The sequence below is a fragment of the Sphaerodactylus townsendi genome, linkage group LG04, assembly GCF_021028975.2.
Source record: "Sphaerodactylus townsendi isolate TG3544 linkage group LG04, MPM_Stown_v2.3, whole genome shotgun sequence".
In the NCBI taxonomy this organism is placed as follows: Eukaryota; Metazoa; Chordata; class Lepidosauria; order Squamata; family Sphaerodactylidae; genus Sphaerodactylus; species Sphaerodactylus townsendi.
The window spans coordinates 102,036,625-102,050,284 of NC_059428.1; the positions used below are offsets into that span (position 1 = coordinate 102,036,625).

The 13,660-nt window shown below is 44.1% G+C and overlaps 1 protein-coding gene across 1 annotated transcript in view; it reads left to right on the plus strand.

The window, feature by feature from the left end:
* The window catches only part of GRTP1 (growth hormone regulated TBC protein 1), a 28,105-nt gene that overhangs the window by 10,045 nt on the left and 4,400 nt on the right, over positions 1-13,660 (plus strand). Inside the window, exons 3-5 of the mRNA XM_048495392.1 lie at positions 20-178; positions 5,634-5,758; positions 10,880-10,976. Coding sequence (XP_048351349.1) covers positions 20-178; positions 5,634-5,758; positions 10,880-10,976 — 381 coding nt within the window. The remainder of the gene's footprint in view (positions 1-19; positions 179-5,633; positions 5,759-10,879; positions 10,977-13,660) is intronic.

The following is a 13,660-nucleotide window of genomic DNA, read 5'->3' on the forward strand; positions in this document are numbered from 1 at the left end:
AATTTGTGCTTTATTGCAGTGAAACGCTATATCAGAAAAGGCATTCCAAATGAGCATCGCGCACTGGTCTGGATGGTTGTGAGCGGTGCCCAGGCTCACATGGAACAAAACCCAGGATACTACCAGAAATTACTTGAAGGAGAAAAAAATGACAAGCTAGTGGACACAATTAAGACGGGTAAGTTTCTCAGCTTGGGGATGGATCCCTTTTTGACAGAATTTTGCTCTTTCTGCCAATGTGGGTAAACTATAACATCCTGTAGGATATAAACTGACAGCCCCATCTGAGGGGGGAAGGCTGAATCAGCCCCAGTGAGGGGGCAAATCTCTGGCAGTGGGACACAGTGCCAGCATCCCTTCACTCCCACCAGCATAGCGAGGGCAGTTCAGTGGTGTGGCTGAGGGAGTAGCTGACCTTAGTCCTGCTGCACTGGTGGCCAAGGCTTTAGATCTGTGCCACTGAAAAGTGTGGTCCCTGCATTGGTGCCACTTGCTCCAGTGTAAGGGCTTTTACACTGACACTGGGGCACTTATGTTGGTGTTCGGGAGCTGTACAACAGTGCAGTGCCTTGGACATCCACAGTGACAGCACATCCTCAGGAACTTGTGCTGGTGTCAAAGGGGGAGTTCCCAGGGTCAGAGCTGCCATTAGTCAGCTTCCTGAATTGCCAGGGCAAACTTACATGGGCAAAAACAGTGGCATATGCCATTGTCCGGCATAGGTTCTATCACGGAGGTAGGCAGAGCATTGCTGTCCAGTTGATGCCACAGGTCCTCCAGCCTCTGAGGTGGTGTCCTGGCTGTGCCATCCCCAGCCGTGGCACATTTACTCCCCCTCAGGATTGCATTTTTATTTATACAAAGTTATTTACATCCAGCTTTTACTGGATACCTACACAGAGTGTTTTGCCCATATTTCTGTAACAGAGGCTTATTCTGCACATGCAGAATAATGCACTTTCAAACTGCTTTCAGTGCTCTTTGAAGCTGTGCGGAATAGCAAAATCCACTTGCAAACAGTTGTGAAAGTGGTTTGAAAACACATTATTTTGTGTGTGCGGAAGGGGCCAAATGTTTGTTTGCAGTTGCAGTTTTACTACTACTTGAAAATTTGGGATCAAAAGTTAAACATGAAACAAAGCAAACCTGGCTGTGTAGGCTGACCAAGAAAAACTAAAATGGGTTTCTTGTACCCCAAAATAGTTACATATGTAAAAGGTTCCTTCTATGTTCAATTGTGCGCAATGCAAATAAAATGTTTTGCAGATATTTTTAAAATAACTGTTTTGGCTTTCTTTTTGTCCACATAGTGCAGAAAAAGAGGATTGTCAGTGAAAGTGGTTCTTTTTTCTGCCTGCCCCCTGACTGTTGGAGCTCTCACTTCTGTTTTCTGAGCAGCTTGCACCCACCATTCAGGCTTCACCATTTGCAGAATGTTCCCACGGACTTTTCCTCTGCTTTCAGCTCATCCACCTGCAATTTAAGTGTGTCAAGTACATGAATAAAGTTAGTTTTTGACTGCCAATTCCAGGCACGTGCTATTTTCCCTTTTTTTATTTTTGTTTTCAATTACATGTCTGTGAAGCTACACAGACACAAATTAGGCACATATTGCTGATTCTCATATCGAATCTGTATTGCTTTAAAGATATCTAATCGAAAACAATAGGAAAAAAGGACATGTGCATGGAATTGGCAGTCCAAACTAAGTTTATTCATGTACTTTAAACACTGAAATTGTGGGCAGATTAGCTGCAAACAGAGGAAACATTTATGAGAACTGGTTCTGGTGGGTTTTCCGGTCTGTGTGGCCGTGATCTGGTGACCAGACCTCAGCCACACAGCCCAGAAAACCCACCAGAACCAGTTGAATCCAGCCGTGAAAGCCTTCGACAATACATTCATGAAAACATTCTACAAATGGTGAGCGGCATGGAGAGTCCTGAAGCGGCAGAAAATGGAAAGTGCGAACTGTGGAGGAAATGAACGGGAGAGCTTTAACAGTCAGGTGGGAAAAAGAAAACTTTTTTGCTCTCCACACAGCAAGCAGGAAACATTTTCATAGAGACTTCAGGCAAAAAGTCACTAGTTTAGCATTTCTGAAATAAAATGTTTTCAGGAAAAATAAAACATGTGGAATTCCACCCCAACTGTGGAACTGTGTGGAATTCCACCCCCAAATGTTTTATTTTGCAACCTCAAAACATTTTATTTGTGTTGTACATTTGTGTTAATTCTCCCCAGGGATGCCACCAGAATTGTTGTGACTTCCAAGCATTGGTTGCTATAATTATGGCAACAGCAGGGCAAAGAGTGGACAAAGCACTGTTTCTACTACCAACCCTGCCCCCCCAGAGTGGAGAACAGAAAGAAGGCCATTTTTACCCAGATATGAGGGAATGGTTGAGCAGGGAAGGGAATTTCTTTCTCTTCTTTTTCCTTCCTTTATTTGTGACATTTCATGGGGCCTATCATTCTAGAATCATTGGCATTTTTACATATTTGTTTGCAGCAACTGACAGCTTTTTGTGATGTGTACTGAAAACTTCCACTATATCTGTTTCTCCCTCCCCTCTTTGTATGGTCCTACTGTTGTCAGATGGAAATCAGTTATGTGCCCAGACGCTGGATCATGGGCATTATGTGAGAGTCCACTTGAGCAAATTAGCTTTACTACAGTTCACTCCCTGTGTGTGTTTTGGACGTCTGTGTGGCTGGCTGACTGTCCCTTATGGTGTGGGAACCTTGTCCATCAACATGGTTCTCATGTTTGGACATCTCCATGCAGAATATCTGTCTTGTTCTCATCTGTCAAGTGGAACTGCAAACACAAGTGTTGACTGTATGGTGGATCCTTTTGGCATTTTCTGTGTTTAACAAGCTGTTATGAAAGTCAGGGTTTGAAAATTTCATCCTGTCCAAAATACACCGCTGTCATCAAAGCCAGAGCACCAGCACAACTTTTGGGCGCAAGAATCTTTGGATCAAGATCAACATGTTTACGATTAGAATTTCTTGAAGTTTCAAAATATAGGGTGGAATTAAAAAAAAATCCAATCCCTTTTAGACACAGTGGGGATGTTCTTACTTCGGGCAGAAGGAATGGATCAAAATGATTCTAACTAAAGCACATTTGTTCCTTGACAGCATCTGCAAATAGTTGCTTAATTGTTTTTGATGTGAGGGATTTAATTTAAAAAACATAATTTATAGAATAATTTTAATATAAAGAAATTCTGGAAACAACATTTTTAAACTGAAGAAGACATTCTATTCTTCTACGTACATTTCTTTCCCCAGAGCTAGTAATGAACTGTAACTTTCCCTATAGCTGACTATATTCTGTTATATGTCCACAGGTTGCTTTGAAACTTCATTAGCAGTAATAAGTTTTATTAACGCTGCAGTTACTCACCAGAAAGCAAGTCCCATGTGCTTCATTAGGAATTACCAGCCTATTGGGAGCAATGGGGAAATTCCTTGGCCTCATACAAGCAGATGCTCTTATCAATATTTATTTAAGAACTTTTGATGCCTTCCTGTCAAAGAGCCTATTATGTCCTCATGATATAACCCATATAAGAATAAATTCAGAAAAATAGAGAAAAGAAGCCCAGACTGCAAGGACCAGCCCATCAAGAGAATTCAAGGGCCAAAAATCAGCCTACACTTAATGACCTCCAGAAGAGTTTCAGCAAACTGAAAAGCAAGAAGAGTTCAGGATTGCATTCCAGAGTATGGGTGTGTAACAGAAGTATTTTGGTACAGTAGTTAGAGTGTCAGACTAGAATCTAGGAGACCCAGGTTCATGTTCTCACTCTGTCACGGAGGTTTGCTGGGTGACCCTGGATCAGTCATACAAAGACTAACTTCACAGGGTTGTTGTGAGGATGAAATTGCTGCCTTGGGAGATGGGCTAGGAATAAATGGGCTAGGAGATGAGCTAGGAATAAATGAACTAATCAAATACCTACATGCTCCATCCCGGAGGGAAGAGTGATGTGAAAGAGGGCTTCATATCTTGATCTTGATAGGTTATTAAACAAATAAATGAGACTTCATTTAGATATCTTGAGCCCAGGCCAGACTATCTATGGTTTTCAAGCTCAAAAACAGTGCCTAGAATTGGGGCCAAAACTAAACTATGGGGGTCCATAAAGATATTACAATATGGAGCAATAAACCTGAGCAGTTGAAATGCAGGCTGTTGAATTGTGTATCGGTTGTACTTTTGAATCGGTCTTCAGAGGCAGCCACATGTGGAGCATATTTACAGTTGTCTAATCTTGATGTTACTGAGGCATGCATAATAGTGGCCAGTTCTAATGGGCACACAGTACTATATGTGTCAGTGTTTGGCATGATCAGACCTAAGAAGAGAAGAATAGTTTGGATTTCTCTCCTGTAGGAGACTCAAAGGGGCTTACAATCTCCTTGCCCTTCCCCCCTCACAACAAACATCCTGTGAGGTAGATGGGGCTGAGAGGGCTCCGAGAAGCTGTGACTAGCCCAAGGTCACCCAGCTGGTGTATGTCGGAGTGTACAGGCTAATCTGAATTCCCCAGATAAGCCTCCAGAGCTCAGGTGGCAGAGCAGGGAATCAAACCCGGTTCCTCCAGATTAGATACACGAGCTCTTAACCTCCTACACCGCTGCTTCTCCTGCAGTCACGTGGGTCCATGAAAAGGTAACCTCCAATATGAGCAGCAAGAACAGTGTTTGGTTCTCTCTGTCGTTGCTTTTGATGAGGACAGTCACATGACTGAACTGAAAGACCATTCCATAATTAATTTTGACACCAGTTGCTTTTGCCTGACTTGGATCCTGCTTGCAATGGTGTTGACTAACATTTCCCTGTATGTTTAATCTCTGAACAATATTTTTTCCCTTAACTTCCAATCCAACCCTAAAATCCCACTGAAAACAGACAGATTAATTGGTCATTGTTAGAACGACCACCATCTTTCTGAGTGAAAGCTTCTTCATTCAGCCTGGGATGCAGAAGAGTAAGTGAGATGTGAGGTGACACAGTTTACTTTCCCAAAGGGGCCTGATAACATGGCAAAGATAATTTCACTCAGCTATCATATATGGGCACCATACTGAAAAGGACCGAAATATCTCCACACTGTCTTCATGACTTTTGGAAAGTACAGTTACCAAAAGAAAGATGTACATTTCAGGAAGTGCCAGTGAACCCCCACTCAGGTCAGAGAGAAGCAAAGTGAATGTTCAGTCCACAGACCTTGTGGAGATATTTAAAAAAGACCTGAGAATTACTTTTAAATATGCTTTAGGAGAGAGTGCAAGGATACAATCAAATGCATTTCAGTCTAATGAGATTTAAGTCTTAAATGTGCTAAATACAGTAGCAATCTTTTCCACAATTGTACTTATTCACTCTGTTCCAGTGTACAGTGATTGTGGACCAGCCTGAGGGCTTAAATTGCAATGAGAAGCTTGCATTTTCTGATGCATGCTGAGCAAAGTTTATGGATACTTCAAGTAAAAGGCCTTGACGATTTCTTTAAAGAGACACAGCTTGATTTAATAAAATTGGTTTCTAGAATGGCAGCAAACAGATACCCGGGACATATCTTTAAAATGTTCTCTGTCACTCTCCTTTCTTGCAGACCTGAACAGAACATTTCCAGATAACATAAGGTTTCGCAAAACTGCTGATCCATGTTTACAGAAGACACTCTACAATGTATTAGTGGCATACGGGCATCATAATAAATCTGTGGGATACTGTCAGGTATGCAAGATTAAAAATCTAAGAACCTACTGTTTTAACAGTAGAAATGTTTTTACAGCTTTGTAGTACTGAAAGCACAAATTCAGTTTGTTACATTTCATTTCTTGTCAGTGTATTTTGCTAATTTGAACTCCTTAATGTTAGCCATACTTCAATGGTTATGCACCAGCCATTCTGGTTTGTTATTCTTTATTTTGTAGCTTCCTAGCTCTATTTAGAATAGATGAGGGCTCAAACAGATGAATTATGACTATTCTTCATAAACTGCAAAAGGTTCATGCTGCCACAATTTGCCAATGGGCCGTGCAGGGAAAAGGAAAAAAGATTTAGTTCTTCAACTTTTCGGTTAGTTTTATCATTGGAAACTGGCTCCTTCATTCTCCTTTCAGCATTTTAAGAGGAGGGCCTCAAGTTTTCTCTTTTAAAGTGCTTAAAAATTGGAGAAGTTGGTTTCACAGAACAGAACTGAATGGAGGTTGAAGTATAATACTCCTTATCCTTTCCTTGTGCTGCCCTGAGGCAAAATGAGGCTCCTCATACCCTCAACTTGTATTGTATGGATGGATTCAAATGCATAGTCATTGTCTAATCTGCTTTGTCTGTGGCTGGTGCACTGTAAATCGCAAGACACCATATTATTCACATTGAACTTTGTTTCTTTGGCCAATATTTGATCTTTGAAAGGTCCATTGAGCCTTGAGAACACTTCCCTTTATTGTCAGAATTGCCCACTTATTCATGCTCTTTGTTTCCTGATATTAAACTAGTTTTTAATCCATAAAAGGATTGTGTCCAAGTATGTCTGATGGATCATTGTTTTCTCAAAAACTTGAGAAGCAATACCTCTCTTTGCAGAAGTCATCCTGATTTTTTACACAGCAGATTTTATTCCTCTGTACAACTAACAATTCTATTTTTGATTCTTTTCTACTAATTTGCCTAAAATAAATGTTAAGCTAATGCCTATAATTTCCTGGTTCCCCTGTGAACCCTCTGATCTGCAGTAGTGTATAACATTGCTTTGTAGGCGAGCTTCTTTATCTCTAGTTAACAGGCCAATCTAGAGGCCGGGTTGTGTGTGTGTGTGTGCTGCTGCCCTACTGCCCCACTGCCTCTAGAGGGCTTTTCAGTGATGCAGGGAGAAGAAGACCAAAAAAAAAAACCCCCTCTCCACCACCAGAAAGCCTCTATAGGGCTCTATGGACCGATGCCACCCAATCGGAGCCCAGGGCTGTGGCACATCCAGAGGGAAAGCTGGAGTGGAAGCTTTGCCCCCCAACCACGCCTTTGGAAAACCTGCTAGCAGATTTTTTACTCCGTCAGAGTAAGTGCCCCATGGAGAGCATTTCCACCGGCATAGGGCGGTGCTTCCTCCACAACTCCCTTTACCTACAGTCCCCCGCTCTGGATTGAACTGTTAAACTCTTACTGCGTATTTGTCAATGAGGCAGATATTATAAACCTACCAAAGGTGTATCTCCACTGTTTCTAAAACAAGCAAAGCCTGGTAGAGCTTCTCCTGGCAATTCCTGCTGTGTCAAATAGTGCATACCAAAATATTGTAAATCAGAGTGTCTGTCAGGAGCCTGGTTTTTTTGGTCACCAAAAAAGGGAGAGCAAATTCTGGTAGATTACATAAAAGGGAGAGCCAGATTACATCTCAGGGAATCCTTTAAAATGTCTATTGGAACAGTGTGTAAACCTTTACTTGTTTATTTGTTTTTTCGTAACTTTTCCGATGCTTCTCAGTACAGAGTTGCTTCCCAACTCTGCTGGAAAACCTGTATTAAGAAACATAACAGAGAACTTGCTTGTATGTCTTAGTACAAGCTTTTACACCAGCATTTACAATTGGTAAATATTTTTCCCAAATGTTTTCTGGGGAATGGCCATTTGCTGCTGCTGCTGCTGCTGCTGCTGCTGTTGCAGTTCAAGTGCTGAATAGTTCTCTGTCACTATGGTTGCAGTTGTCAAGCAAGCTGGTAAGATAAAGAATGAAAGCTGTCCTCACAATTGGCAGGCAGATACCCCTGTAAAACGGTATAATTTCTACAGCAGCTGTTGGCTTTTTGCAGACTTGTGTGTGTGCTGAAAACTAACCTTTTTGATGACTGCTTGTTGGATGGGAGCAGATGGTTACAGTCTTCCAGTGTCTGAGAAAAATTTTGACTGAATGTAGTTACAGGAAAAAACCGTCTGGTTTCTCAAACTCTTGGAGATACTAAGCTTTTCTTTCTCCTTCAATCAAAACTGATATCTTTTACGAGCGAAAGTATTATTTTGTTGTGCCTTGGTAGAGGCCACTGAAGAAACAAACAGCTCTTGATGAGAAGGGACAACAAATGATTCAGAAGGAAACTGGAGAAGCATTTGAAGAATGGTAGGTCAGTCCTAAGCAGAGTGACACCTTTCTAAACCAATTGACTGCAGTGGACTTGAAAGGATTCACGCTGCTTGGAATGGACTTTGAGACTGCCACTGATAGCACTGTTCATGAATATTTAAAGATAATCTTATGATTAGTTTACACATTTAAAAGAACAGTTGCTGTGGATGTGGCCAAAGGCTCAGTTGTAGCAAAAGAAGACCTTTTTAAAAAATCAACTTGAAGAAAACTGTGTAAAAACAAGTAAACTGATTATCAGTACCATGACAGGGTGACTTTGGAAAATATACTACCCCCCCCCCCCAAAAAAAAACACACATTTAAGTGTTTATTTATCCTAGAGCCTATATTTTACCTGCTCTGGATAAAAAGTTGGGTTTATTTCCACTTGACTGCATGAAACAAAATTATGTGTTTAACCCATGTTGCTGTTGATGGAAGGCGTACCGTTTTGCTTCTTTCCTGAGACCTCTCTGTCTGCCCTAATGCCAGCAGTGGCAGAGAGCTCCCAAAGTGCCATCTTCCCTGGAAGTCTCCACTAGGGACATTTTTATAGTAGAGGCCATGACAAACAAGTAAATTTCACGGGTTTCCATTTAATTCCTCTCATGTTTGTTTTCTTCTCCTCCCTCTATTTCTCACTCACTGAAGAAGGGCTGTGGAGGCCACATTGGGGCAGTGGATTCTGGATGGGTGGTGGGCACCAAACAACCCTCGTTATTAACTAAAAGGTGTTGGCTCGACTCCTGAGGATTTGCGTGCCCACAATCTGCTACCCTCAGAGTCCTTTTACTTAATAACTGGGGTTGCTCAGTGTAATGGGGACGCTTATGTTCCTGGCGAAGGAGAGATATTATCCCACCGCTAGCCACCAATTGTAACAGGACATGTGGCCCACAATCCAGGTTCCCACTAAACTGACCAGTGAGGTTTCCTTTGTCACCCAAAATATCCCAGACTGGTGTTCAGGGATCTTCTTTTTACTCTCCTGCCACCATAAAAGAGAAGGAACTAGGAATCCCAAAACTGTTGCTGGCTGCCAAATATATAAAGTATCCCACCTCACATTCACTCTTGGTCTGAGGGGAATGTCCTTCAGAGTCCCACATACAAAAAATGGAGGGAACTCAGAATTGGCCGGGATTCTAGTCTCTCAGACAGGCACTCTTCAACCTCTCACACACAAACGCAGGCTGGCACGAGGGTAACTTGAACACCATGAATGAAATTTATTTTAAAAACAAAAGAAAGGGTTCTTAAACTGGCTCAGAGAGGTACTAACGCTTGATGGTTTCAGAGAGGTTCATTTCACTTAAAAGTTACAGAGCGTCATGTGTTATTTAGGTTTCACACACATACACAGACACACGCAGGTGTCTCTTCAGAAACGACTTGGCTTTTATACACTTTGCTTTTCCTCACAGACACTAGTCCTTTCTGATCCACAACCCACTGAATACACACACAGAGAATCTATGCCCTGTGAGATTCTGGCATACAAAGCCTCCCTCTCTCACACTAATCCCAAACTGGCCTCACTGCCAATATTGATTGGGCTTTTCCCAGACTGGTGTTGTATGGGGGCAGGACAGAATCCGGGGTCTGGTCAGTTTCTACTGACAAGCCTTTGGCCGGCGCTTCACTCTGCACCAAAAAGCCAGTGCCTTCCTTCCTCTCACAAGCTTCCTTCGCTTGAGGAGAGTCACTAGAATCCTGCCAGCTGTCTGAGCTGGACCAGAATTCCTTTTCACCAGAGACAGAGCGGGGAGACTTCACTCCACAGACTCTGCTCTCTGAACACGAGCTGTTCTCTTCAGAAAGAACTGTCTGACAGGCTCTCTCTGTCTTTCTGTTTATCTAGCAGTGTTTTAGCGCCCCCTTACATTGGCCAGGGGCAACAGTGCCTTCCATTGACCAATCGCCTTGCTTTTATTTAAATTAGGGCCTGCTGCCTTACCTTCACTGTCACCCAGGCCTCCTCAAGCAGCCTGCTTCACACCAGCCCTTTAGGGTGGGGCAAGTCCGTTACACTCAGCATCCCCCAAACTCCGCATCCCCAGTGAAGCCTCCACAGCTCAGTGAGACCATGCTGGCCCACTGGATTCCTGGTGGGGAAATCAGGAGCCTAGTCGAGTCCAGTGATGAAGCCTAGCCGAGTCCAGTGATGAAGGATTGTGCAAGCCATGCTAGAGTATCAGATTCTAGTCAAGATTGGGGGGAGGCTCTGCCCCACTCAAGTCACACCCAGGGCTCAACCCCCCTCGTACCCCCCACTATGCCTATGGTCTTTTATTTATTTATTTATTTTAATATCTTGAGGAGTATTTGCCAATATATTTTGGCAACCAGACTAGACTATCATACGTCTTTAAGAAATCCCACTTTCCCCTTTTATACCTCCTTTGCAAACCTGCTTGTGTTAAGTATCATTTATACATACTTAGCCTCCAGTTTATATTCCTTTACGTTTAATTTCAAAAAACATTAATTACTATCCCCATGCAGTGTGTACTCTTTCGGGGAAATTTGACAAGTAATCTCATTTTGCCTGGTAAATAAATGAACTGTTAATGAACATGTATTAATAACCTATAGGTCATGTATTAATAACCAAAGGTCAGAAATAAATTAGGACACTCTTTTAAAACTGAGTAGAATAAAAGTGGATTTTCTCCTTGTCAACATGGAATTAAACAGGATCTCTGATGTGAACAGTCTTTTCCTTTGTTTTTTAGGGCATGAATTTCATAGCTGGATACTTGATTCTTATTACAAAAAATGAAGAAGAGTCTTTTTGGCTGTTAGATGCTCTCATTGGTCGAATATTACCAGGTATGTTAAGCTTTCTTCTTTTTAAGTGTGTTAAGTGTAGTTTTGGTCAGAACACACACTTTTAAGAAAGTATAGACAACTTGGAATGGGTTCAGAATACAGAGGTTCAGGAGTCTAATGAGTAAATCCTGTGAGAAAAGATTGAAGGAACTGGTCTTGTCTAGTTGATGGCCCTCTTTAATTACCTGATGTGCTGTCACATGATAGATGGCAAAGACTTGTTCTCTGCTGCAACAGAAGGCAGCAAATGGGCTCAAAGTTATGGAAGGGTAGGTGTCAAGTGAATATGAAGAGAAAGTTACCAATCGTGGTCATAGATTCAGATGGGACCTTGTAGGTCACATTTGTCAAACTCACATCCGACCCTGCATACAATTCTAACTGGCCTGTGTAACACACACTTAAAATCCCATTGTCTGGCCCCAGCCCCAGAAGCCGGTTTGGTGGGTGTGCTCAGGAGCCTGCTGTGAACAGCTTAGCATTTGAAAAGCCGGGAGAATGTATTTGCATGCAAAATTTGCAAGCAACATTCACTCCTCCCCAAATGTGCAGACCCAAAAGGGGGAGGAAAGTCATCTCCTCGCAAGAACGCTGGCCCATTGCAAACACCGTGAGTTACAGCACTCCAAGCCAAACAAAGGGTGAGCCCTCCTCTCCCCCCCCCCAACTGGCAAACTCCCTGCCTCCGAGTCCAGCAGCATCTCTTTGTGGGCAGAAGTTGGTGTGTCTTTTTTTGCCCCACTCCACCCAAGTTTCCTTTGCTTTGCATGAATTTTTTGCAAGAGCCACCCCATCTCTTGGTCATGTGTTGGGTAAGGCAACTGAGCAGGAGGGGCGAATGGGAGGTCCAGATTCAGCTTTGCACCAGGGGAGTCCTGCTCTGATTTCTGTGCATACCTGCAGGGTAGGCTGCCATGTGGGATGAACAGAAGGAAGGAAGCCTCCTGGCTTACCTTGCAAGGCTATTGCAAGGTGGGAAAACAGCTTGCCAGCTCCCAACTGGATGTTCCTGGAGATATGAGGTGGAGCATGGGGAGGAACTTTAGCAGCACTAACTGGTGTAGCCTCCCCCCCCCCCCCTTGGGGAAATATATCTGTCTTGCCTGGAGATCAGTTGTAATTCTGGGAGATCTCCTGGCCTCACCTGGAGGTTGACCTGAAGCAGAGGCGTAGCTGGGCAAAGCTGCACCCTGGGTGGCCTCCGCATTTTAATCCCCCCCCCCCGGTTCCTGTGTTGCACCCCGCACCCCCTGCATCACCACTTACCTTATCCTGCAGGTATGATGGTGCGTGGGGGTGACTGCCACGTGGGACCCACAGGGGAGGGGGCAGAAAACGAGGACGCCGCCATCTCCCCTCTGCCCCATGGAGCAGCAGGCGGCTGCCTTCTCTGTCTGGCAGAGGAGGTTTGTAGGGCACCACTGCCACCCCCTCTCTGCCCAAAGGAGCAGCAGGCGGCTCCCTTCTCCATGGGGCAGAAAGGTTTTGTATGCCTGGTACTGCTGGCTCGAGCAGTGCGAGAGCCGGCAGCACTAGGCAGACTGCCGCTGCCACCATCTCTCTGCCCAATGGAACAGGCGGCTGCCTTCTCTGTGGAGCAGTGGGGGTTTGCATGCCTGGCGCTGCTGGCTTGCATGGCACGAGAGCCGGCAGCACCAGGCAGGCCGCCGCCCCCTCTCTGCCCAACGGAGCAGGCGGCTACCTTCTCCATCGGGCAGAAGGGGTTTGCATGCCTGGCGCTGCCGGCTTGCACGGCACGAGAGCCGGCAGCACCAGGCAGAGGGGGGTTTGCGTGCCTGGTGCTGCTGGCTCGGGCACCGCGTGAGCTGGTAGCACTAGGTAGGCTGCTGCTACCACAGATCAAATGAGCAGGCGGCTACCTTCTCCATGGGGCCTTCTTCACTGGGCAAAGGGGTTTTTCATGCCTGGTGAGCTGGCAGTACCAGGCAGGCCACCGTCGCCGTCCCCTCTCTGCCCAACAGAGCAGGCAGCTGCCTTCTCCATGGGGCAGAGGGGGTTTTCATGCCTGACAATAAATGTTTATCCTGTTCAGCCAGCGACCTAAAGTGTGTTTCGAGTTTTGGTCCCCACCGCGATTGAGTTTGACACCCCTGTTGTAGGTTGTCTATTCCAACCACCTGGTAAATGTATTGGTCAAATAATGTTTTCTATGTCGTATTGGTCAAATAATGTTTTTTCTCTGTCTAAGAACATCATTCCTCTACTGCTTTATTTTATAGAACTTGGAACATACCTTTCTCTTATTCTTATTCTGTGTTTTGGAAGTTAATATTTCATCCTCTTTTAAGTTCAAAGCAGGCTCTCTCTGACTCGTTTGCCTAACATTTCTTTGAATCCTGAAAGCAGGGTGACGCAGGCATGGTGCCCCTGACCTCAAGTCTAGTATTTCTAGCTGCTTGAAATGGTGCCCTGCCATTTTTAATAAGACCTTTTGGCATTTGATTCTGTTTTAGTCTTGGAGAGAGTGAAAGCAGCAACTGCTGTTCCCTTACCACAGATCAAATAATCACAGGAATGTAAAGCTCTTGTTCTTAATAACCTAAGTCCAGTCACAGGGTGCCCTCTTGTGGCATCCCTAAGAAACTCTGCATGCAAGGCGCCTGTTGTGGAAATTTGAAATCAAGACGAGGCAGTATCTCCAGGCTGAGTTATGGAAGAGGTAT